The 27,415-nt window shown below is 41.3% G+C and overlaps 1 protein-coding gene across 4 annotated transcripts in view; it reads right to left on the bottom strand.

Moving 5' to 3' along the window:
• Positions 1 to 27,415, bottom strand: part of LOC111868193 (E3 ubiquitin-protein ligase HECW2) — a 246,640-nt gene that overhangs the window by 23,820 nt on the left and 195,405 nt on the right. For all 4 annotated transcript variants that reach the window (XM_023858628.2, XM_033752954.1, XM_033752953.1 and 1 more), the window contains 3 exons: positions 23,379 to 23,597; positions 17,369 to 17,635; positions 987 to 1,085 (listed from right to left, as the gene is read on the bottom strand). In XM_023858628.2, coding sequence (XP_023714396.1) covers positions 987 to 1,085; positions 17,369 to 17,635; positions 23,379 to 23,597 — 585 coding nt within the window. The remainder of the gene's footprint in view (positions 1 to 986; positions 1,086 to 17,368; positions 17,636 to 23,378; positions 23,598 to 27,415) is intronic.

Raw genomic sequence — 27,415 nt, 5'->3', positions numbered from 1 at the left:
CTCATATTATAAGGTAAGGTTATAAAAACCATCTTTTAAGATCATTTTAGTGAAAGTTTCATGTTCCTATCTCATAGAATTTAAGAACAATGATGAATAAATAATTTTTGAGCAAAATTTAAATGGCCGGCTGAATATATTACCGCAGGAGCCGCGGCCGCGGAATTTAAATGACCACGTCAAAGGGTTAATGAGTACAATGCTAATGGGTTGTTGACTTAGCATTGATAATGTTATTTTGGTCAATAAACCAGAACATCTGTAACAGGCCTCCAGCCATGACAAAACCCATGATATGGCAAACAAATCAAAATATAAAATTCTGAATTTGATAGGATCAAAATATAAAAAACATATGTGCAAAGTCATCTTGGCAGATCATCAAACAATACATCATCATCAGTAATCTGTCAGACGACAGGTCCACAGTCTCTTCCAAAGCAATTCCTCCACTTAATGCGATCTAGAGCTTTCTCCTTCAAATGACAGTATCCTATTCTGTCCCCCAAGTCATCCAGCAATCTTCTTACGTCTTCTTCCTCGTTTTCTTGTCACTTCTATCCGCCCCTCTATCATTCCTTCAATAACTTCTTTTCTTTTAGAAGGCAGTCAAAGGAGTTACAAAGAACAGGTCTGTCTAAAACGTGTAAATTATCCCCCCATCTCTGTCAGTCAATGAACAGTGCAGTTCTGCACATTTTTGTAGATCCCTGTTAGGCTGTACCATAATAGCAGTAACATAAAATAGCTTTACAACACCTACAGTACGCTATATCCTGCACAGTCACAGAAAAATTGGCAAAATCTTTCCTTGGCTGTAGATACATTTTCTGAACCTGTATTAAATCTTACTGACCTGCCAAAAGTGTGTGGATACAACTGCATTGTAAATAATTCCTGAAGTCAAGTCAATCCTAGTTACAGTAAAGTGTGATTGTGGGTTGCGACCAACAGTTTGAGAAATGTGTTACAACAAACATACTCACAGCCTCAACAGAGCTTTATAAAATGGTCGTGTGAAGAATGCATCCAGCAGGTATTGATGCACCAGTGCAAGGCCAAGCACTCGACCACTGAACCGGAACCTAAAACGAGGAAACCCATTAGAGAGAATAAACATTCTATTTTCCAGAATATTATTAACTAGCCATGGAACAGAATCCTTCTTAAGAAACCAACTGTTTCACAGCTTCTCATGAAAATCTCTGCCATTTAGGGAGACAAAAGTGTCATTACTACGTACACAGGGGCAAACAATGGGACTCTTATAATGAGCCAGATGACTCTAACGAACACCTTCATACCCTGTGTCTTAAAGGAATGCTGGCTCAAGCAGTAAGGCTCCTGATTTTAACTCTGGAGCCACCATGTTTTAACAGAGCTGATGATGAATTATGGGAATCTGATCTCTGAACTTTTTTTCACAGCATGTCATATCACACAAGCTGCTGTGTAACACATAATATACAGAAAGTTAAATTAATGTTCAGGTTTTTTCAGCACATTGATGACAAAATAGCAACAATATATTCACAGTTGTACATATTTAGTACTGTTTTATGAGTAGGGAAGATGACTGATGAGTGTAGGTCCACTAACCAACTCATTTTTACATGTAGAAGAGAACAGTAGTGTGCTCCTGTGTGTGTTCAAAAAGTTCCAGAAATTCGTCTATAAATAATATCTTTCTTTACTATGAACTTATTGAATATTAACCACTTCAAAACAGTTCCCTTACGTAGTAATGCACCTCTCCCACCACCTTTTCAACTTGTGGAAGCATTGTTCGAAGGATGCTTGTGGTATCGCCTTTGCATCATTCATCACATTACTGATGTCTTCTACTGTGTGGAATTCTTCTTTTAAGGGTAATTTTGAGTTTAGGGAATAAAAAAAGTTGGGAGGGAAAGGTCAGGTAAATAGGATTGCAGAGTGGTAAGAAATGAATGATCTGCCAAAAATGTTCTAATTGGCAATGCTCTGTGATCAGGCTCATTATCATGATGGAGAAGACAGCTTCCCATAGTTCACATTTCCGTTCACTTTCTTCATGCAGCATCCCACAGACATCTCAGAACTGCCAGATAAAAATCTTGATTGTCTGACCTTTAGGAGCAAATTTATAATGCACAAGCCTCAATGATAGAAAATAACAAGCAGCTTTGCTCTCACTTGCGAGGGTGCCTATTGTGCTTTCTTGGGGTGAGGTGAAGCAGAACTCTTCCAGTGTGAGGACTGTTTGATCTCAACATCATAACTGTAAACCCATGTCTCATCACTGGTAATGACATTTTTCAAAAGATTGTCATCATTTCCTCTTTGGAGGAGATCATCAGTCTAGGGTCTTGGCACACATTTTGTTGAGACCTGATGCATTCCTAAATCTTCCATTAAAATTGTGTGGCAGGAACTAATGGACAATCCACCCTTTTCTGCAACTTCTTGGGCAGTCAGTCAATGATTTCCACAGACATTCTTCACCTGGGCAATCAGAGGTTTTGAACGCTTGCCAGACAGCTCATTGTCATCTGTTGAGGTTCTTCCATTCTTAAACAGTTTGAACCATTCATAGGCTCTCTTTTGACTCAAGGCTTCATCACCATGAACTTCACACAACATGTTGTTAAGTTTCTGCATCTGTTCTCCCTGATTTGAAACAGAGCGTAACAAAAATTCTTTGTTCCTTTACTGGCTCCATACTGAAACTGACTAGACAACAACATGCTTAATCACAAAACCAGTTATAAAAACTAAATGGAATGTCTGATATACATGGAACAAAATGGCTTAACTAATGGCCAGGTTGCAAGTTCAAACATCCAAACGCGACCGACACACTGCTGCTATGCACTCTCATTTTGGGAACTTTCTCAACAAGCCTCTTATATTCATACAGAAATTGACTAATGTCTTCTGAAATATGATGACCTCCAATCCAAATCTGAGGGCAGATTGTCATCATTTATGCCTACACTCCTGTCAACAGATGGAATAAAATCTCCTTATAGATAAGGCAGCTTCAGTCCCTCAACCAGATTTTGCATGTTTTGTGTGTTTATGAGATACACTATAATTTCCAAAGCCCTTACCCCTGGGATCATCCTGAGATTCTGCTTCCCTGACCACCATATTGTAACGTGTTTCATTACTGAAGACGCCGTAGAGATGGTTAATTGGTTTATTTAACAATCTACAAATAACGGCTACAATTAATTATCACACAGTTGCGGGGTTTCACACTTTATAACCCTAATCGCATTAATCTGTTAACACTGTTGCAGGGTTTCACGATTTATAACCCTATGCGCAAATCAGTTCACTCTGTTTTCAGTGGTCTACACGTTTACAGTAGGGGAGCTATGTATCACTGTATCACACGCTCCCACTTACACAATCACACACACATCCGGTTCTTCTTTCCGCGACGGCTGCTATACTCCAACTTGTAGTCGGCTGACTGGAGAACTGTTGATAACACGCTCGGCGACTGTTACTTTATAACTCGGCGGCTGTCACAGTACAACTAACTGTGAATAGCCTTCGCTGCTCCTCATGTAGCCTCGATCGAACAATACTGAAAACGGCCACGTAATAAGCACCCTTGTTGCCTGGCGCTGTGTTGCTAGCAACGCTAGCGGTAGTAACCGCTGTTACTACCGTAACAATCCTGTTACGTCACCGTTACATTACCGTGCGGAGGAGGGGGAAGGGAGCGCTGACTCACCCGCCGCGTCACTGCTGGTGGGGGGTTCTCCTTTGCGCAACATGTCACAATATCATTATAAACGAATTTCTCATCACCTTCATCACACAATAATTCTACTTCTGAGTTGGTATGCACATAAATATGTTCAGTTACTTCTGTACACCTACTTCAGACAAAGTCAAGATAGCAAGAACGCTGATAAGAATATCACCAGAACTCATATTTTTCTCAATAATTTCTGGCATTCTGAAAAAAAGAAGTGCACTACCTTGCATCTTCTATTCACTGAATATTCTGGAATGACAATCTTAATGTTCATTTCACAGCTTGTATGTTTGGAGGGTTAAAGGCCTGAACAAACTGAAAATATTGTGAGGTGTTACCTTACGTCCATCGCCGTAACAACCACTACGATTAGAACAGACACTTCCGTGACAACGAACATGTGGAAATTGTGGAACTCCCACAGCGATAAATAGTAGCAATGAATTGTCGTTGAGTAACAACGGATGAGACGAAACACGTTACTGGTGTAATCTATAAAGAGCGTTCCTGAAGCAATGGATTGCTGAACAGCGGTAACGGAACCGTGAGAAATGGTGTCCCGTATCCAATCTGCATAACCCCTATATAAGCTGAGATTACGACACGTGTGGAGGGGGTGTCAAATACCTCCTACGTGACCCTGCGAGTCGTAGGAGGTGACGAAAAGGGAAGTCTCAAATCTGAGAGAGTAAAATATGGTAGCAAGTCCCAAAGGACTCGGACCCGAGACAGAATGCACTGGCAATGGCCAGCAGCATATGCAAAAGACAGACCCGTCTTCTCGTCAGAGAGGGCAGCACACAGAAACAAGACCGCAACTCAAACGGTAATAATTAATATCTGGTCATGAGCCCCAGACGGGGCTCGACACCAAGACTTACTGATTGACTTACCGACAGTCGCAATGTGACTTTGACTTTGTACAGAGTATTGAGTATTGAGAACGAGACAGTCTTGGGATAGCCGCCGCCAGAAACAATCAAGATCCAACCACGGCCAAGGATAGCTGAGACATCGCAGGAGAGTATTGAGCAAGAAGTCAAGTGACTCTGCAAGTGATAATAATTGTAAGGTGTGTAAGACTGATTGTCCAATAAGGATTCGCAATATCTGAGACTCACGTGAAGTTATTTGTCACATGACATACCCAACACGTGACAACTGCTGTCAGAAGTGGGATAAGTTCGGATTCTGAGACAAATTTGGAAGAGTTATTAGACTAATGCCACCTCAAGTGTTATAACGCCACACGAGCTAAAATGGAGTCACAGCAGATGATGGAACTGCTGCTGAAGTAAATCAGAGCTGGCCAAGAAAAAGCAGATGCCAGACATGAGGCCAATATGAAAGCATGGTGAGAAGAGACGGCCGTAATGAGAAACAAAAGGGTGAACGACAACCACAATGAGACGCTGGCCTGCCAAGAGATGGAGGCACGTCGAAAAGAGAGAACGCCGACCTCACTGGACACGAAACCTGAGGCGGCACAGAAGGATATCCCCAAAGTAGACGCCGAGGTAATGCCGGCCGGAGAACCAAAGAAGAAAAGGTGCAGGGACCGAAAACTGGCCACGGAGCGCCGCCGCCAGAAACCGAAGGATTTGACACAGAAAAATTGTGGATCCCCGAAGAAATTGGCCATCGCCTGCAGAGGGATGAGCCACCGTGCAACAGTGGCACGGCAAAAGGAGAATAAAAGCGACATAAGGATGTCCCATCACGCAACAGTGGCACGACACAAGAGACACATCATGAAGAAGAATTTTACTCAGGGAGCTGGTAGATTCCCGAGGAAGCGACTGCTCATGGCCGACAAGAAGATGACCCGCTGTGCAAATGTGGCACAGCACAACAGATCAGTCGGAGTAACGCAAAAGTCACACATTAGGATGTGTTGAAAAGGAAACAAGAAGAACTTGAACGCGGCAGGACGACAAAAGAATTTGTCGAGAAAGGAAAAGAAGTAGGACTACAGATTAAAAGTGAGATGATAAAAAAGTTAAAAAGGCAATTCGAGGCATGCTGTGCAAAATCGCAACAAGTATGAACGCCAAAATTTGGACACTGTGGAAGGGTCGACCCCCTCAAAAACGGAGAAAAGGAACCGGTAATGAAGAAGCACCGGCCTCCCTAGGAAGAATGAATGAGGAGAGCATGAAAGTGATGAATGAATGTGAGACAATGGGACCAAGTAATCCTGGACCATGGAAGCGCTCGGGTCGAGCACTCTGGAAGAAAGGGTGCGGATGAAAGAAGTAGAACATCAAAACACCAAAGGAAATGCGGAGGTAACACGCGGAAGATGAATGCCTTAGGAAACGAAACCAAGGAAGTACCGTCAGGCTGTTTGGGGACGAACAACCTTTAGAAGGGAGCAATGTGATGCGTTACCTTACGTCCAACTCTGCAACAACCGCTACAATCGGGACACTTCCACGACAACGAATACATGGAAACTGTGGAACTCCCACAGCGACAAATCATAGCAATGAACTGTCATTGAGTAACAATGGATGAGACGAAACATGTTACCGGTGTAATCTATAAAGAGAGTTCCCGAAGCAACGGGTTGCTGAACAGCGGTAACGGAACTGTGAGAAAAGGTGTCCAGAATCCAGCCCGCATAATCCCTATATAAGCTGAGCTTACGACGCGTACAGAGTATTGAGTATTGAGAACGAGATAGTCTTGGGATAGCCGCCGCCAGAGACAGCTGAGATCCAACCACAACCAAGGATAGTTGAGACATCGCATTAGAGTATTGGGCCAGAAGTCAAGTGACTCTGCAAGTGATGATAATTGTAAGGTGTGTAAGAGTGAGTGTCCAATAAAGATTCACTATATCCGAGACCCAAGTGAAGTTATCTGTCAGTGACATACCCAAGACGTGTCAATATATACATACTGTCCCATGCTATCACTAATTCACATACTGTGCCATTCACTACAGCACATACTAAATCTTCTCAGTCTGCTGTATCTTCACCAGTCATCATCTGGTAACGGCTTTTCAAGCTGTAACTTCCTGTGACTCTCTCAGTTAACTCCTACCTTTCTAACTGCTGTCTCAAGACTCCCTCATAATCGCAGCTGCTCCTCATTATATAGCCTCTGCACAGGCCCCATAGAAAACACCTCTCCAAACAGTTCTATTTTTTTTTCCATTTCATGCATCCTGTTGTGTTATAAAATACAACTCCTTTATTAAAACCATCACAACACAACTATATTAAGGTCAGTGCCAAGTTTGGCTCTGCTACATGTTTCGGCTACCAAAAGCCATCATTGGGCAAATACATGGCCAACATATATACACTATACTAAATAATAATAACTACCCACTAAATACCATACAACTAACACAGAAACCCTCCACAAAAGAATACTATGCAAAAAAAAAAAATGGACCACCTTTACTATTTCGGCCATGAAATCAGATCTATTATTAAACTTTTCAAGAATACTGAAGTTGGTATCTGATATAAGACAAAAAAAAATATAAAACGTCTGTTAAAAATAAATGATGACAGAAATAACCATAGTGGGGTTTATCAACTACAATGTGCTGACTCCGTTAAAATATGTAGGACAGACCGGACGTACCTTTAAGGTCAGACTGAGAGAACACATTCGAGACATAAAAAATAAGTTCCACATTTGCTCAACATATACTGGACACCACACATGAATATAGTATGATAGACAAAACATTAGAAGTTCTATATATTGGCAAGAAAGGCCAAACCTTGGATACATATGAAAGATTTCACATTTGCAAAATCAGCAAACTAAATGTTAATTTTACCGAAATTGTTAACCCTATATATGATGTAATCATTGATACATACAAAACATAATATAGCCACAATCCCCTCCCACAACTTCTGCATACACTTTTATCTCTACCTTCCCTCCCCCTCCCCCCCTTGCATTGACTTTTAACATACATCACCAAATCAGTCCTTGTTTACATTCACTACAGAACGGACAATACTTTGTAAGATGAGGCACCAACTAAATAGTAAGTAAACAATACACTATCTTCAATACCAAAATTAATTGTTAATTATAACAAAATTTAACACTATTACTCTCATATCATTTTAAGTAACATTAATATATTACTACATCTACATCACGAGCCTCCAAAAGTTTATTATATATACACAAAATTTAGGATACTCCAATTTGTTCATGGGACCATAACAAAATCGCAAAAACCAATGACTGACTCAATGATGTAAAGCACCACTTGTTTTATACTGTAACTTTCGTTTTATATTGTCTAATTTACTGTAGGGGGTGGGGCGCAGAAACTTCCTTTTTTTTGAAGGCGAATAAAAGAAAAATTATTGCTGATAGACAAAATTTATGTTTAGCTAATGAAAGAACATACTGTAGAGTTTTATATCATGTACTTTTAAACGATGGTGGTGGCCACCGTTCTCTATGCAATGATGCAACCGTTTTCTGAAGTTTCCTCTGCACATTCCACCATGTGCACCAGAATTTGGGCTACTTCCTGCCGAATAACATTCTTCAGCTGAAGGAGGTTTGAGGGGCGATGTTTAAAAAACACTGCCTTGAGGTATCCCCATAAAAAAAATCACAGGGCGTCAGATCAGGTGAGTGCACTGCCCACGGGATGTCACCTCAAAGTGAGATGAGCCGTCCGGGGATCTTTGCCCTCAAAACTGTCACCGAAGCTCGGGCTGTGTGGGCTGTGGCACCATCCTGTTGGAACCAGACATTTCCTAGATGCATTTCTTCAAGAGCTGGTTTGAAAAAGTTTTTAATCATGTCCACATACCGCTGTGAATTGACAGTAACTGCATGATTGTCTTCTTCAAAAAAATAAGGGTCAATAACTCCAACTCTCAACAACGCACACCATACTGTCACCTTATCACTGTGAGGTGGCCTCTCATGGAGCTCTCTGGGATTGTTACCACTCCAATAGCGCATATTCTGCTTGCTGACATATCGGGATGGGTGAAAATGTGCCTCTTCACTAAAGAAAACAAGTGTGTCAGGGGGTAAAGTTTCCATAATGTTTCGCACGCCATTATTCGGTTCTGGAAATCACGTGGTGACAATTCTTGCACAACAACCATCTTATAGGGATGGAAAAGAAGATGTGAAGAATTCGGCTCATTGAACAATTAGATATGTCTAGGGCGACTGCATGTTTGTGAGCGGAACATCTTGGAGATCTCAAATTCAACTGTCGAACTGTGTTCTGTCGTAAGAGGGGGGGAGGGGGGTATTTAATTATTACCAACAAAACAATAGTTCACAGCAGTCTACTCTCGGTTGGCGCTCTGTCCCCCAGGAGCCTCTCCCCTTCCTCTGGCTTCTTCTTGAAATGCTGACTGTTGCTCTCTGGTTCCGAGCTCACAGTTCCCATGAGACGTAGGGTAACGTAGGAGCGGTAAGGGAAAGGAGCATAGTGGGTTGTACCAATAAAGTTCTCTACATTTCCATCCTACTCTAATCTTCTAGTACCTACATACATACACATATATACATTAAATGATGCCAACTGCTGTCGGGTCACACGAAGTTCACCTATATTCATTATACCTCCTGCACTGACATATGGTACTCTAACCTGCTCTGTTGCTCAGTTTAGTTCACTGGGGTTGCACTTTAATAATATCACACTTTTACTTCATGGCTAATATGAGGAGTTTGACTTACTTGAGAAAGATATGCAGATGATCACTGTCAACCACCACTTTGTCGGTGCCATGACGGACATAGCCTCCGTCTGCACTCCTTGAAATGATTGTTTGTTTAGCCCCCAATATTTTCCATTTCGATACTTCTGTACTCTGGAATTGGAGGCTCATCAACTTGCGGGAGGGTGAGCTCCCACCCCTTTCTGACGCTATTTCTAAGGGTGGCTAGTGCTCATTGCATCATTACTTCTCACGGAGAATGAATCCCGTTCTGCCAGCCTCTGTCTACTAAGCATTCCTAATCCTCCCAGTGTCCTACCTGTATGAGTGCTCGCTTCCGCGTTGTAAGCGCGGCTGTGCAGAGCTATGACATTCCCTTGCCCAGCTCTTCTCCCTACCGCGTTTCACAAACACAGACCTTGTGTCAGCATAAAACCTTTCTAACAATCCAAAAACATATTGTCGATTTCCCAATATTACATTTGTAAATTTGGGGCATAACAAACTGCCTCCACATTTTCTGGTGTCGTAACGGTCCATTGTCATCCTGATGATTTTTTCACCACACTGCCGGTTGTCCTGAAGTTCTCTACCCACAAAACAATCGATTTCCGATTGGGAACCAGACCTCTGGGCTTAATTCCGAAGTGAGTACAGAATGCATCCTGCACTGCCACAAGGGAATGGTTGTTCAAAAAATAGGCTTAAACAGCAAACACATGCTGCTCACTCGTCCACCTCATGTTTCCTACTGAAGGGTATTAGACAGAAACTTCCACGACTGCTGCGTTCGCCAAGCCTATCCCCACTTTTCTGCGACCTCCCCTCCATTCACAATGCGTCTTCAAAAAAAGGAAGTTTCTACGCCCCACCCTGTACTTTTATGCCAAGTATTTTAATATAATTAATATTGTAACGTGTTCACGTTACTGAATACGCCGTAGAGATCGTTAATTGGTTTATTTAACAACCTACAAGTAACGGCTACACTTAATTATTACACTGTTGCGGGGTTTCACACTTTATAACCCTAATCGCATTAATCTGTTTACACTGTTGCGGGGTTTCACGATTTATAACCATATGCGCAAATCAGTTCACTCTGTCTTCAGTAGTCTACACGTTTACAGTAGGGGAGCTATGTATCACTGTATCACACACTCCCAATTATAATGGTTATCACGAACTATCACTGATTCTCGCACACGCGTCTGTAGCTCATAACTTGCGAACTGAGAACTCGTTGATAACACACTGACTCTCGCTTGCTGCTCAGCCGGTTTTTATTCCGTTTGCTGTTGCTAGGGTCGCCCGCCACGTCACTACTGTGACGTGGCGTATAGCCTAGCAACGCTGTTACCTCGCGCCATCTTACGTCACCACGCGTTGCGCGTTACGTTACCGTGCGGAGGGGGGAGGGGAGCGCTGACTCATCCGCCACGTCACTGTGGCCTGAGTTGCCACGTTGCTGCTGGGTTGGGAGGGGTTCTCCATTGCGCAACATGTCACACTGCTCCCTCCTTAAGGCTGTTCGTCCCGAATAGCCTAACGGTGCATCCCTGTTAATTTTCTTTGGAGGCTGTTCTTGCAGCATCTCCTGTTTCGGCTACATCTCGCAGCGACTATCATCCGGCCATTACAACAGCTCCCCTCTCAAGACCTGCTCGTCTCGAGCGGTTTCCTTTCAGCTCGCCAGAAGATCCAATTGTATTCCATTCATCCATCGCTTTCATTCTTCCTTGGGAGGCCGGTACTTCTACACTACCGGTTCCTCCTCTGCTTGAGGCCTTTTTTTCCGTTTTGGAGGGGCTCGTCCCCTCCACAAGGTCCAATCCTTCATCAGGTCTTTCGTCGGAAATTTCTTACATCGACGTAACAGCTCTTGATGCGTTGTTTGCACTTGCTGACATCATTGTTCCTCCTGGACTTTCGGCCGCTGGCTGGTACGAGACCGTGGCGCCAAGTTCTTTCTCCGGCATCCAAAGGTTCCCTGGGGAGATTCCTTCTTGAAGTCATTTCTCCAATGTCGTGCAACAGTCGCGCGACGGGATGTCTTCCTGCAGATGGCAGCCAACTTTATCCGGGACGCATGATCTCCCCGGGTCCAAGATTTCCTGAAGATGTTTCTCCGGCGCCATGACACTCTTCCATGGCGGGACACCTTCCTGCTGATGACAGTCAATTTTCCCGTGTCGGATTCTTCATAATTCGTCGATGTCGGTCCCTGCGCCTTTTCTTCTTCGGTTCTCCGACCGGCATTACTTCGGCGTCTTGTATGGGTACCTCTCGTAGTTCTGCCGCCTCAGGTTTCCTGTGCACTTAAGCCGGCTTTTCATCTTTTGGACGTGCCTCCGTTTCTCGGTAGGCCATCGTCACTCCAACCGGTATAACTATGAGGACCACTTCTTGTTGTGCCGTCGCAGGTTCTGTGTCCACTGGGCAGCCCAACGTCTCATTGTCTTCGTTAGGAATCGACTGTCGGTTAACTACAACCGCTTTTCCTCTTGTATTTTTCTCCGTTGCATCCTGGCAGGCTGTCGTCTCTTCCTGCCAGGCATTGAAGTCAGCGTCTAATTTTGTCAGCATAACGTCTATTTGTTTTTGGTTGACGTCTAATTTGGCCAGGAAACCTTCTCTGTCTTTCTTTCGGTTGGCTTCCATTCTGTCTTCCATCCGCACTCGGTCGGCATCTGCTTTTACTTGGATAGCCCTAATCTCTTTCAGCATTTCTTCCTTCTCCGCCTTCCTTTCTTCCTTCTCTTTCCTCCTACTTTCCTCCCTCTCTTCCTTCTCTTTCGTCCTCTCTTCCTTCCTACTGGCTTTCTGTCTGGCTGCCATTTGCTCCTGGGCGAACAACAGACGTTCCATCATCTTTTCCATGTCCATGTTGTAGCAGTAAAATACTCGATTCACAATAATTCAATTATTTGTCGAGGCGTGTTCAAGTTCGTAAAACAATTCTGACACCAAATTGTCACGTGTCTTGAGTTCGAATCTTGTGATCACGTGTGTAAGTCCAAATCCCACTTCTGACACCAATGTAACGTGTTTCGTTACTGAATACGCCGTAGAGATCGTTAATTGGTTTATTGAACAATCTACAAATATCGGCTACAATTAATTATCACAATGTTACGGGTTTCCACACTTTACAAACCCTACAACAAAATCTCTTAACACTATCTTCCAGAGTCTTCACGTATTAATAGCGCGGGAGCTATACAAGTCTCGCTGAATTACACACTCCAAATATAACTGGTTATCACGAACTATCACTGATTCTCGCACACGCGTCTGTAGCTCGTAACTTGCAAACTGAGAACTCGTTGATAACACACTCGCTCGACTACTACTTAACTCGGCGACTGTCCACATTTCAACTCGACTCCCAGGCTTGCTCGGAACTAACTCAGAACTGAGCTCGGCGATGGCCACATTATAACTGACCCGCAGCCGCTGTGCAGTTCCCTTATATAGCTGCAGTGCTTGCCTGTCGCGTAATGAGTGCCACATCATCCTGTTACGTCACCGCGCGTTGCGCGTTACGTTACCGTGCGGAGGGGGGGAGGGGAGCGCTGACTCNTGGGGGGACCTCTTCACTCCCCCGCCGCGTCCTTGCTGGGGGGGGGGGGTTTCTCCGTTGCACAACATGTCACAATATTATTGTATCCAATTTTACTAGTACTGCAGTTCAGTGGTGTATATATGTTGGCCATGTATTTGCCTGATGATTGCTTTTGGTAGCCGAAACATGTTGCAGAGCCAAACTTGGCACTGACCTTAATATAGTTGTGTTGTGATGGTTTTAATAAAGAAATTGTCATTCTTCTACTGTTGCATCACACATCTATCACATGGACCATGTAGAGAATACCACTTGCCATGTACATCATTGTTGTGCGTTACAAATCTATTGCGGCCATTACCTAGCAATGGCTGTTGTACAGCTGTTTATTTCATGACTGTTGCCTAGCAATGGGTCTACATGCCACAGTATGAAGTTGGCTGTGCAGTCACTTAACACTTAAATTCATGGAGATGGCACTAAAATGGTTATGTTGACACAATTTATCCGTGAACAACTAAAAAGATTGTGACAGTGCATAAGTCTGCAGCTGTCTTTAACAGTTTTAATACAGTGTAGTAGTAAAAATTATGCACAGAGGTAGACCACTAAACTGTATGATTATTACTTTATGGTTCCTTCTATACTGCTAAATTGCATAAATATTAATTCATAGTTCTTTCTATCTTTCCCCACACAGACAAAAACAACTGAATGAAAAAGTCATCATAAGTTCTTCACAGAACTTACTGTTTTGTTATGATTAATATCGTCACATAATGTGTGTAACTATGGATGGGGTTTGGAGTGATGAATAGACTTAATGACCACTTATACACATGCCTCGTAGGTACAAGTAATTACCATGCTACCACAAACTCCACAATTCACAAATTACCACAGCACCTGCTAAGACTTTCCAGCCTCCTGTGTCTTCACCAGCCATTCCCTGACAACGGCTTCTAACAGGGAAATTCTTCAGCTTCATGTACACAGGTTCTACCTTCACAGCTTCCTGTGTACAATTCTACTGAACTAAAGTCAAAGTCACATTGCAACTGACGGTCGGTCAGTCTGTCTGTCTTTGTGTTTACTGTCCTGTCCCTTTGGGCCGCCCTCTCTGATGAAAGGTTGGGTCAGTCATTTGTCAGTCATAGCCTGTATTAGTAAGTCCATTGTCAGTATTTACATATATTTACAAATCTAATCTTACCTCCTACTTCTATGTACAATATACTACTCTGTCCAAAAGGTATCCGACCTTGGCCAGGAAAAAAAGTTCTGTATCTGGGTGGTTACAATACCTAATAGCCTCCAAAGTTGGCCCCTTGTGACTCCACACACTTAGCCCAGCGGTCTTCCATCACTGGAAGAAATTCTGGAAGGCTTCTTTTGGAATGGTGTGCAGCTGCGCCGTCGCTTTCTATATGATGTCCTCGCGGCTGTCAAAACGGCAGCCTTTCAGCAGTGTCTTCAATCTTGGGAACAGCCAGAAATCACAAGGAGCCATGTCAGGAGAGTAGGGAGCCTGGTGAACCTGCGGAATGCCGTGCTTGGCCAGGAAACCCTGGATCAGGTGTGATGAATGAGCTGGGGCGTTGCGTCCCATAGCTCCGGTCTCTTGCGCCGAACTGCCTCATAAATATGGCGGAGGACTTCTTGGTAGTACTCCTTAGTGACAGTTTGGTCTAGTGGTGCATACTCATGATGCACAACACCTCGGTAATCGAAAAAAACAGTCAGTATCACCTTCACATTGCTCCGAACCTGTTGTGCTCTTTTGAGCCTCGGGGATGTTGGATGCTTCCATTGTGACGCCTGCACCTTGGTTTCCGGGTCATATCCGTACACCCACGACTCGTCACCAGTGATCAAAGTCTTCAGGAACTCACGATCCCTGTTGGCACACTCCAGCATGTCCTGCGCGACCTCAAGGCAGAGTCGTTGCTGCTCCGGCGAAAGCAGCTTGGGCACAAATTTTGCCACCACTCTTCGCATGCCCAAATCCTCAGTTAAAAGTGTGTTTGCGGAACCTCTGCAGATCCCAACCTCATCAGCAACTTCACGGATGGCCAAACGATGGTCCTCCATGATCAGTGTCCGCACTTTTTCAATGACATCGGCATTTCGGCTGACTGACGGTCTCCTGGAACGCTGCTCACTGTATGCCAACATATGGCCATGTTTAAAGCGGTTGAACCACTCTTTAATTTGAGTGACCTCCAGTGAATCATCACCAAAAGCCTACTGAATTTTGCGAACTGTTTCTGCTTGGGTATCCCAAAGTTTCTGACAAAAATTAATGCAGTGTTGCTGCTCCAAGCATTCTGTCATCTTGAGCGAAACGAAAATGTGATGAACACGTGTTATACCACTTCGCAGTCTGGCAGCCACAGATGCATCTCGCAGTGTTGCGAGTCAGCAAAAGATCACGCATGCGCATGAAAGTCCCTTCTACCACTACGCTCAGTTTCCCCACCCTTTGGCAATTACTTACAGCGGAAAAAAATGAAGTTGGATACTTTTTGGACATACGGTATACAAGGCCCCTGTCAGTCCAGGCTCAGTACACCAGATTATGCCCTATTTCTAGTAGTATTTGCTACCACGGCAATCTAGTCACTTGAATGGTCATATGCCTGGCCACCGCCAAGTTTAAGCCTCTTATACTTTCTATGTCGGGCTTCGCCTTGTCCAATACTGCAAATATTTTCGTTATCATGATTTTATATGACTTCTGCTTGTTGCCTGCATAGTTTTGTTGTATAGTCATAATGTACGGGATTTTGAAAGCCATGTGTAAATCACGAACCAGTGTGGGCCTTGGAAAATTGTCAGTGGTGTGGAGAACTCTGTTTTGTAGGCGCTGCAATTTTCTACTGAACTGCCTTTGTCCTTTGATTATAAAATCTAGACAATGACCACATAGAAAACACCATTCTTCTATTGCTGCATTCCTGTCTGTGGCTGTGGGAAGAGGTTTACCAAGTCGTTGCACAAAAATGGCCTTGGTGCGAACCACAAAAAACAGTGTTCTTTTATTGTTGTGTCCTTGTATGTTGTGGTCTTTACCTAGCAACAGCCACTGGTTACTGAGTCACTGCTTAGCAACAGGTCCATACACCACAACATTAAACAGAATACTGTATCATGTAGACCCATTGCTATAGTAACGACTCTATAAACAACGGCCATTGCTAGGTAACGGCCGCAAAATTCGCAACTCACAACAACTGGAAAGCAGTGTTCTCCACGCAGACCATGGAACAGCTACATGAGACAACAATAAAAGAACTGCTGAGAGAGTTGTTTTTTGTGTGGTCCATGTCGAGGTGTTATAAGCAGGATATGTCTACAGTTTAGTTAGATTGTGAGACAGTCGCCGGCCAGTAAGGACATGGACACTGCAGCCAAGGAAGCTATGGCAATGAAACCATTACCAGTTGACAACCGGTGAAGATATGGAAGACTGACAAGACTTAGTGCATGCAGTAGTGAATTGTAGAGCGTGTGTATTAGCTACAGTTACTTGTAATCACAATCTGTAAGTGTTCAGTAAGTCCAATTACCAATCCAAACCCTGTCCATAGTCAGTCATACATGTGACAATAAAATAATAAGCAAATATGTTCATTTGCTTTTTCAACATTACAAATTACAACCCCCAAACTGGCCTCTGGGCACAGCTTCGAACTGTCTTTGCATGGATAAAAGAACAATGACATGTTTTTTATGCTGAATTGCTCTCTTTATAATTAAGGAAAATTGTACTGAATATCAATCCAGAAACTTTGGAATTTAATCTGCAGCTTTCTCAACGTGTCCAAGCACAGCAGACACTTGATATACCATGGATTCTGAAATACCACGGCAGTGTTCGTGTCCACCAACACAATTACATGTTTTAGGTCATACAAATTCCTATTAAATGTTTTGGTTGCATTAAATAATGCATTGCAACAATCCTTGCTGCAGCATACAAGCACAGACGATAAAGTCTGTAGTACACTATGAACAGGTATATTTCTGTTTCTATAATCAAAACTGAGAAAAGTGCTAGAAAACTTTAATGTAGTGATAACATGGTTAGAACAACAGGCTGATAGTGGATACCTTCATCTACTGCATCTGATTAATAGTAAGTAACATGTTCTGAAAAAAGGGCAGTTAACAGATCCCACAAACTACATTATGTAACTAAAGTAACTTAGTGGTCTGTGTCAGTAGCAATGGCAAAATATAAGGTTGAAATGTACCTTAAATTCCATCTATTTTACTCAATAAATATAAATAATATCAATGATGTGAGTACTGAAGATTTCCTCCAAAAACCTGCATTATATTGAGGGTCTACTATATAAAAATATTTACCATTCATGTTGATTGTCCACAAAAGCTGACATAGGCGAGACCTGGACAGTATAGGTATCATTTGCTGAATATTCAAACAGGCCATAATATGGGTTGAATAGCTCTCGAGACAATAGGAAAAAGAACTCTCGTGATGGTCCACCATAGTCAAGCCCTTCTTCCCTGTCAAATGTCACATACAATTTGCATTTCTGTAGATCTTTCTTTGATGCAGCCATGATCTTGTTGAATGCATCTTCCAGCAGGTGCTCTCGACGGATGTGCAGCCTATAAATGTAAGATATCTATTTCTAATTTATGTAATCAGAACTGAAATCACAACACAATAGTAAAACTCATACAAACAATAAGATGATACTAAAGTAAATCACTCATTAACACTTTTTCACAATGACATCACACTCATCTAATAACAGTAGCAGTACAGTAGCAGTAGTAGTAGTAGTAGTAGTAGTAGTAGTAATTATTGGTATTCTTATTCTCATTATTATGTACACTTTGCACAATGTGCAATCATAGAGTTGGTCTTGTCCTCTCTATTTGTCCCTGTGTTCTAACTCTAGAACTACTGGATCGATCTTGATGAAATTCGGATTAGACACTTTGCCACTGGAGCCCACCCCAAATTCATACTTCATAAAATTTATCGGCAACATCAACATGATGGACACAAAAGCTTGAGAGCTAGGAGTATTACCAGCACCACTTAACATCACAGAATAAAGTACAGTGGAATCTCGCTTAATGAGAATAATTTGTTCCAGAATCTTACTCATAATGCGAAACACTTGTTAAGCAAAACAATTTTTCCCATATAAATTAATGTAAAATATGATAATGCGTTCCATGCCGAAAAAATACTAAAAAAAATTTTTTTTGTATAACGTTTATTCAAAGAAAATAATATATACATTGTTAAGGAGCATGAATCATCTTCATCTTTTCTTCTCTGCGGAATGAACCAACCTGGAATGCAAATTCGATTTGCAGAAAAAAAAATCCACATGAGGAGCAACCTTTCAACATCGTCGAGAATACATAACCGTTGCGTAGATATTCCTGTTACTCCCTTTGAAGCATCTCTCTCCTTAATCTTGTCCTTGTTCTTGAGGTGTGCAAATCGTTGATGTAGACCGATTGTATGTGCGTGCTAGATCAGCCACGCTCACACTTCATTCTCGCTTTTCAATGATTTTACGTTTCATTTCTACAGTTATTTTTATTCTCTTATGGCTGTCTTTTTGCGGCTTTTTCTTCAGGGACACTTTTGCAAGGGTTATTAAACTTTGCACAAAAAATAACAAATAATATGTCTGAATACAAGTTTGGAAAAATGTGTGATCACAAGCAACACTAACATGCTAGCGGAACGAGTGCCAAACACGGACTGATGTAGCAAGCGTACAATCCGGGACTTCCCCTCTCATCACTCGTAAAGCGAGTCATTTTTTTACAATTTGTTTTGCTCATTATGCTAATTACTCGTTATGAGAGGTGCTCGTTAAGCAAGGTTCCACTGTATTAAATTTGTTATACAAGGAGATTGAAAAGTCGCGCACATCAAACTAAACGTTGTTATAAATTGTACTGCAGGTAATATAATTATATCTCCTACTGCTAGATGGTACTGTAGGAGCACTAACGAGTAGAAACGCCATCTGTTGTGTATCAGTCATATGACATCTGCAGTTTAGCGTTGTTTAATGCGTGACAGACAAGTCATTTTCCCAAGAACAACGAGTTTTCATTGTGGAACATTATTTCACCAGTCATTCTTATGCACATGATCGGGTTTTCTTCACTGATGAATAGGGACCGGATTTTAATGCAAATACATATTTCTTTCTTGCAACCAGAAAGTCTGCTTGTTTGGATATATGTATAAATTACTTCATTTCTTAAATTTTGGACATGGTTTTATGGTGCACATAAATGCATATTTTGCCTGTTTTATGAATAAGCATCATATTTTCGAAGATTTATACTGCATATTTCCTTTTTAAAAGTTTATCATACATTTTTTAATTTTATGTTCAAATTTACAATCAATTATTCTTTTCCGTGTTGGAATATGTTGCATATTTGACTCAACATTTCGTCATGATTCATGTTTCTGATGCAATAACCAGGACAGGACTTCCCCAATCCCTCAGCTCGTAACTTGCCTTATCCGCGTACCATCAAAGTGGACGCAAAGAGATTAGACGGAAGCGTTCACATCTAACCGCTATCAACGTAATACTATTCAACCGATAAGGAACTTCACTTATTTATTTCCGAAGTCTCCATGAGGTTCATTACGCTTCTTCATTTGAAGCTGGGGGCCATTCACATTAGTGGTGACTAGTCTGTAGTCAAGTTTGTTCAGCTTTCTATAGTCATGCCGAAAGTGAAAGTAGGTCAGAAAACTAAATTACAGCTGTATCAGCGGGAGTTCGAAGGAGAGATGATGATAAGTACGGATAACGAAATTCTTTATTGCCGAGCGTGTGAGAAAACAGTTGGTTGTGAAAAATGCTTTCAAGTGCTTCAGCATTTCAACACTAATATACACAAAGAGAATATTAAAATTAAATCCACGAAAAGTGCTCCTGTTCAAAAATTGCTTAGTTAATTTTCTAATAATAGTTTTTCACAATTTTCCTTTGATTTATGCGAAGCCTTTTTAGCGGCAGATATTCCGCTGTGGAAACTAACCAATCCTACTCTGAGAAACTTCATACAGAAGTATACACCGTGCAAAGTGCCGGATGAATCTACTGTGCACAAAAATTACGTGAAGCAGTGTTACGATCTTACAATTGAAAGCATTAGAGATAAGATTCAAGATAATTTTGTGTGGGTATCACTCGACGAAACACAAGATTGTGATGGACGGTTTATTGCAAATTGTATAGTTGGATCCCTTAATAAGAATGAACAATCTACCCCATATCTTCTTGCGGCAGAGCAATTTGAAACCACAAATAGCTCAGCAGTTTCCAGATTTGTTATCAATTCCATGAATTTACTATGGCCGAATGGCATTCAGTATGAGCGCGTATTGCTCTGTCACTGATGCCGCAAGTTATATGATGAAAGCCGGTACTGCTCTTAAAGTTATATTTCCAAATATGATACATTTGACTTGCCTTGCCCATGGGTTACACCGTGTTCGTGCAATTTTTCCGCTTGTTGACAAGTTGGTGTCTTCTGTGAAGAAGGTATTTGTTAAAGCGCCATATAGAAAAGAAGCCTTTAAAGCAGTAGCACCGAGCGTTCCACTTCATCCAGAACCAATTTTAACGCTCTGGGGCACGTGGCTGTGTGGAGCGAGTTATTATACCGTACTTAGAAGCAGTTAGGAATGTCGTGAATACATTTTATCCCAAAAGTGCAGCATCAATTGAAATTGCCCAATATGTACTAAAAAACGCAGAACTAGAAACTAATCTTTCCTATATATCTGCTCACTTCTCTCATCTTCCATCTGCCATTTCCTGACTCAAGGCAAGGAATAGCAATACTACTTTGTATCAGTCGTTAAGTGTGTTCAAAACCACTCTTTCCAAATTGAATTCAGTTCCTGGAAGAACTGGTGAAGTAGTAAAGGAAAAAGTACACAGCATTCTTTCAAAAAATTTAGGATATGAACAAATTTGTGAAATTTAAGAAATTTTAGCCGGTAAATGTACTGAACTGCCAAGTAAAAAATCACTAACAGTGGAACAAACAGCGGCTTTTGTACATGCGCCCCTAAGTTCCTGTGAGGTGGAAAGAAGTTGTCCCGCTATAAGGACATCTTATGAGACAATAGGAGGTGATTAACTATGGAAAACCTAAAACATTTAGTAATTGTGAACTGCAACAGAAGAGAAGTTGAAAGTTCGGAGAGCTAAATGTGAGTACCATTGGTTTTTTTAAATTTGTAATGAAATATGTTGGTTTTGTTGCATGATTTGTATTTAAGTATAGCTTTTTACTGCATGTGAATCATTCAGTGATTACATAAAATTAACTTAAATATTGATTTGTTGGTCTTAAAATAATGTAAAATCAATTTTAATATTTGGTATAAATTTTTATGTGCATACTTTAGTGCATATTTCGGAAGCTTTTCATGCATAAATGCATACATATTTAAGGGATTATTAGGGCATAAAAATCCAGTCCCTACTGATGAAGCATGGCTTCACCTTAATGGCTATGTGAACAGTCAAAACAATAGGATTTGGTCATCTGAAAATCCACATGAGTTACATGAAAAGCCCTTGCACTGTCAGAAAATTGGAGTGTGGTGTGCTCTATCATGTCATCGAATAGTGGGCCCAATTTTCTTTGAAACAACAGTGAACAATCCAGTGTACCAAGATATCATTACACAGTTTATTGTGCTTCTTGAAGTTGATGAACATGAGTGTTGGTTGCAGCAAGACAGTGCCACATGTCATACATCTAATGAAACCATGCAGTTCTCTCGTGAGTTTTTCGGTGACCATCTCATTTCAAGAGGATTGTGGCCCCCATGTTCGCCCGATTTGTCACTCGCAGATTTTTTTCCTTTGGGGGTAGCTCAAAGGAATTGTCTATAAAAACAATCCCCATACACTGGATGATGTCAAGAGGAACATTACGATGGTGATTAACAGCATCAGTTTACAGGTACTCCACACAGTGGCCTCAAACATGATAAAAAGAGCTCAAGCATGCACTGTTTAACAGGGAAGCCATTTTGAGCATATTTTGTAAAGTCATGATTTGATTTTGCATTTCTAAGATGTAAGGTTATAAAAATTAATAGAAAATGCTGTATGTTTTGTAGTTTGTGCTTTAAACCAGGAAAATATAATTGCTTAGTGTAATGTGCACAACTTCTCGATCTCCCTGTACAAGAAAAATGTCAATAGCTGTTGCACATAGTCAGTTATTGGAGAGGGTGGGTTTCCCCATGCATTTAGACCAGTATTGGTCCATTGTGCTTCCTTCTATGATATTCTACCAGCCTCTATATCCTACCGATATTGGTGCGACCATCAGTCCCGCCGAGCCAGCGAGTTCAGCCTCCACTAGCTTGGCGGTGTCTATACTGCTTCCCCCATCTATCAGAGGCCTTAGAGACTACTGTTGGGCGGGAAACGTCCTTGAATTTGGCTCAGTGTTCTCCTTTGGAGATATGAGGTTCTTTTACCTGCCATAAAGCTACAACACCGGACACACAGCTTAAAGTCCCTCCCGGAGGACTTGTTCCCTGACTTTTTCCACCCTTAAAAATTCGACGACCTCCACCATGTATTTGAACCCGCGTACCATGAGTCATGAGGTGGGAATATTACCTCTAGACTACGAAGGCCGCTTAGCTGTTGCACTGTTGTTACCATCTGATTCTGTGTAACAAAGAGATGGGAGAACAATACTGAATGTATTTAAGAAATCTTGTTTCCTACTCCTTGCAGCCTATTGCAGTCTGCTGTAGTCCAGTCGACCTCCTAACTTAGAACGTTTATTAATTCATTACAGACCTCTGGAAGACTTACAAAGTACCTGCATCCTTGTCAGTTACAAAAAGAGGCACCAGACAAGGAAACATACACAGAAGTACACTTGTTCAAACCTAAGGGGCATTACATCAAAGAGCCAGAAAGAAATGCACTGCTTCAGGTGACTACTTATTCATATAACATTTTTGCATGCCAAGAGCCAGGACAGCTCAGTTGGTACAGTGACAGGTTATGGGCTGGATAGGCAGGTTCAATTCCTGGCAGGAGCAGGAGATCTTTCTCCTGGAGGAAAGCACCTGAGGTGTGAAACTTACCAATTGCCTCCATCTAGAGCTGAGGCCAAGCATGGTGGAGTTATACCTACAATCCTCCACGATTTTATGGCATGATATTTAATTAAACAGGAGAACCTTACTGCTACTAGTACTACCACTACTACTACTACCACCACTACTACTGCTGCTCCTGCTGCTGCAACTGCCTTCACACTGCCTTCACTACTGCTACTACCTACTGAAAGCAAAACTTCTTACTTGAGTTTTCCTGGCCCTTGGCCATAACCTTTAGACTCCAGCTTCCGATAAAAGTTCCTGAGTTTTGCTTCAAAATCTCTCCTGTAGGGGGCAGGAGCCCGGGCATTGGCCCGTGACAATCCAGGTGATGCCTGGGGTGAAAGCTGGGGTGAACCACGTGGTGATCGAGCTGGTGCTGGTACCACAGGCACATAGCTCATAATCTCCTGTTCAAACAAACTGCAAGATAACAATCAGAAAAGTTGTAAGAAACAAGCAAAGGAATGATAGACTTGGTTCCTACGGCTTATAACCAAATCCCACATAATGCACAGATGTGTAAGGCTTATGCTTCATTGTAAATGTGTATTATCTTTACATCAAAGTAAAAAGTATATAAACACAGTTCTCTATTTAACAGTTACGCATTGGGGTAATTATTTATCGACATAAAACCTGGTGTTCAACAAATTTTTGTAATGAAAAGTTTCATTATTTTATCACCTAGAAACTACTCTTCTGTATGTCTAAAAGCTAATTATGTACCCAAACAACCCCTATCATCCTTTAAATACCAAGAAAGGTTAATGAAACATACAGTATTAGTATATTGTGCCACACAGGGAGTGGACATTATACTCTATTTTGTCCATGATTTATTCTAACCGTCTTACAGTGCATACATTTATTCACCTTACTCTTCTCTCTTGCACTACATGTTTCAGCACAAAAGTGCCATCTTCAGGTGGCACTTTTGTGTGACTCGCGTATTGAGATACGACATAAGGATGACAAATCCTGAACAGTTTTAATATTTTTAATATTTAAAATTTATCAATATATATGATGAATATATATTTTAGTATAAAGACAACAGGGCATGCAATGAAGTAGTTTGACGTACATCGAAAAGCACCTGAAGATGGCACTTTTGTGCTGAAACATGTAGTGCAAGAGAGAAGAGTAAGGTGAATAAATGTATGCACTGTAAGACGGTTAGAATAAATCATGGACATAAATCAGTGCAACAGGACGCTAAAATATAACTCTATTTTGTGTCAAGGGCTTTACAATTTAATATGAACTACAAAAATAAATCATTCTGCTTTTTATTATTCTTTTATACCAGCATTCCTTTCTGGATTCTATAGTAATTTTAAATTCTGAAAGAGTTTGCACACAAGAGATCTGAGAAAAATTCATACAGAAAAAGGTGGTAATGTCTTATCACCATTCTCAAACACCTCAGTTTATTTAGGTCATGCCTCTATCCAGCCAATGAGCCAATAAAAGCATCTACTACTTCTGCTGAAAATTCTTTTACTCAAGACAGTCACTTTTTAAGTATGTACTTTGCAAGTTAGCCCAAGGCAGAGGCATTCAGTATCTTTCATAATGCAGCCATTACATGTAATTTTATAAAACGAAAATTACACCCATAGTATTTGATAAAATAATATTCTGTACATCAAATTTCAGACTTAACATGACATGTATATGCAAAATAATTTAGGCCTTTAAAAAGAAACAAAATAAACGAAAAATAAGTATAGTCACACCCACATAATATGTATCATATCTCAAATTCGATTAAAATATGTTACACTGATAAGATACACACAGAAGTTCAAGTAAGCACCGAAATAAGTAAAATGATCTTTATAATGAACATATTAAGTTAAAATGAAAGTAGCTTCACAAAATGTAATGAGACCTATTAAAAATGATGTTAGTTGGTTGAGGCACTATGCTATAAGCCAGAAGGTAGCGGGATCGAATCCTGATGAGGTGGATTTTTTCAATTGATCTAATCCTTCTAGTCGCACTATGGCCCTGGGGTCGACACAGCCTCTAACAGAAATGAGTACCAGGAATATTCCTGGGAGTAAAGGGTGGCGGGCGCGTAAGGCCGACAACCTTACAGCCATCTGTGAGCCGGCTGTCTGGAAAATGTGGGATCCTCGACATCTCACAACCCTATGGGCTTCTGCAGCCTGTTGAGGGGATACCTTTACTTTTACTTTACTTCTTTAAGTTAGGGATTGTCTCTTGTAGGCAGATGAAGAGACATAAAAAGGATAGTTTCAATTATTCTATGTATGACACAAACTCCGTCTCAAGGGCAACAATTTATTGTAGTTCTTTCGTCTTCTTTTCCTATACACTACATGTTTCGGCCATAAATGGCCATCATCAGGTGTATACTCTCATGTAGCTGCTACACTGCACGTAGTTTAAAACTTAAAAACACCAGTCCTCCCAATTGTTCACTTCTCCGTTGCTAACAGGTCCCGACATATCAGAATCCCCCCGCTGATATCTGTCAGATATGTAGAAAATCTTTGTCAACCTACACACGTCAAATTTGATTTTTGAAATCTGGCACTTTTAAAATCTTCAATTCAAATTTATTTTTTTTTCTTTTCTTTAAAATTTTTCAAATGTTAACATTCTCAGGGATACTCACTCTGTCTACAGTGCTGCAGCGGCTACTTCTTGCTTTCAGGACTGTTCAGGTATTATTCTGTGTAGGCTCCCTGTGTGCGTGCCGCTGCTTATCTTTAATATGTGTGCTCACACGTGTGACACAGAGGTTGCGTCATACATTGTGTAGAGTGTAACAGGATGCTTAAATGTAATATTCAATTGTTCTGTTCACTCGATTAATCATGTAGTTAATCTTTTTTTATATTTCAACAACAACAACAAGAGAGTTGGAAGAGAAGTCCTATGCGGTGCGGACGTGTATATGTCGTTGCTCCGAAGAGCAGTGTTTGTAGTTACGTAGACTTAAAGTCTAAGTGGGCATAGTGAGTGAATCATTACGTGAACTATATATCGGAGTGTTCAATCTTGTTTATATTCTCGATAATCCTTGATAAAAGTGGAACAATCTTCTAGTGCATATTACTATATAAGTGCATGGCCGTGGCCATGGCCTACGCCAACAACTATATACATTCACCACCATCAAACATGAATGATTACACAGATCATAATACACCACCATCATATATAAACATGCCGATACCCACATCATACATGCAGCCTCCTGCAACTCAACAAGGTGTCTCTCAGAATCCCATCATGTATTGCAGTCAACCTCAACAGAACGTGCAAATGACCAGCCAAATGCAGTATTATAATCACAATTTTCCAGCTCTACCCAAACAAGGAAACGACTGGCAAACTGTTCCACGCGCCAGGAAGAGAGCGAGAGATCATGAAGTGAACGACTACTGGCTCGGAGAGGCAGTGTCAACTAGTAACAGGTACCGTGCCCTCTCAGAAGAAGAAATGGACTCAGTACAAGAAGACAGTTCAAAAACCAGGGAACCTAAACCCCCTCCTATATTCATCGCAGGTGTCAAAAACATCAAACCTCTAATCGAATTACTTGATGAGATAGCAAATCAAAAATATAACATCAAAACTCTGAGCTCTGATCAAGTCAAAGTACAGCCCTTAAAAAGTACAGTTTACAGTACGATCCTAAAATCCCTAATTGACAAAAAAACTGAATTTTACTCGTATAAACCAAAACAAGATAGAAGCTTTAGAGTAGTCTTAAAAAATGTCCATCCGACAACAGACTTAAATGAGATTAAAACTAGTATTGAATCAAAAGGTCATGAAGTTACCAACATCTGGAACGTAAAACAAAGGAAGACTAAAAATCCCTTACCAATATTCTATGTGGACCTAAAGCCAAAGGCTAATAATAAGGACATATATAACATAAAGTTACTCATGAATACTTGTGTCCAATTTGAAGCACCACATGCTAAACGAGAGATACCTCAGTGCACGAGATGCCAAAGATATAGCCACACGAAGAATTACTGCTATAGCAACCCTCGATATGTTAAATGCGCAGAAAATCATTTGACCAGTGATTGTCCCAGGAAAACAAGAGACGAAGAGGTCCGCTGCGTAAACTGTAACGAGCATCACCCTGCAAACTATAGGGGATGCATGATACACAAACAGCTGCAGCAAAAGATATACCCAGCGATGCGAGAACGAATAAAATCACCAACAAAAACTACACTACAGGG

The sequence above is a fragment of the Cryptotermes secundus genome, unplaced genomic scaffold, assembly GCF_002891405.2.
Source record: "Cryptotermes secundus unplaced genomic scaffold, Csec_1.0 scaffold107, whole genome shotgun sequence".
In the NCBI taxonomy this organism is placed as follows: Eukaryota; Metazoa; Arthropoda; class Insecta; order Blattodea; family Kalotermitidae; genus Cryptotermes; species Cryptotermes secundus.
This window is presented reverse-complemented; position numbering and strand designations above follow the sequence as displayed.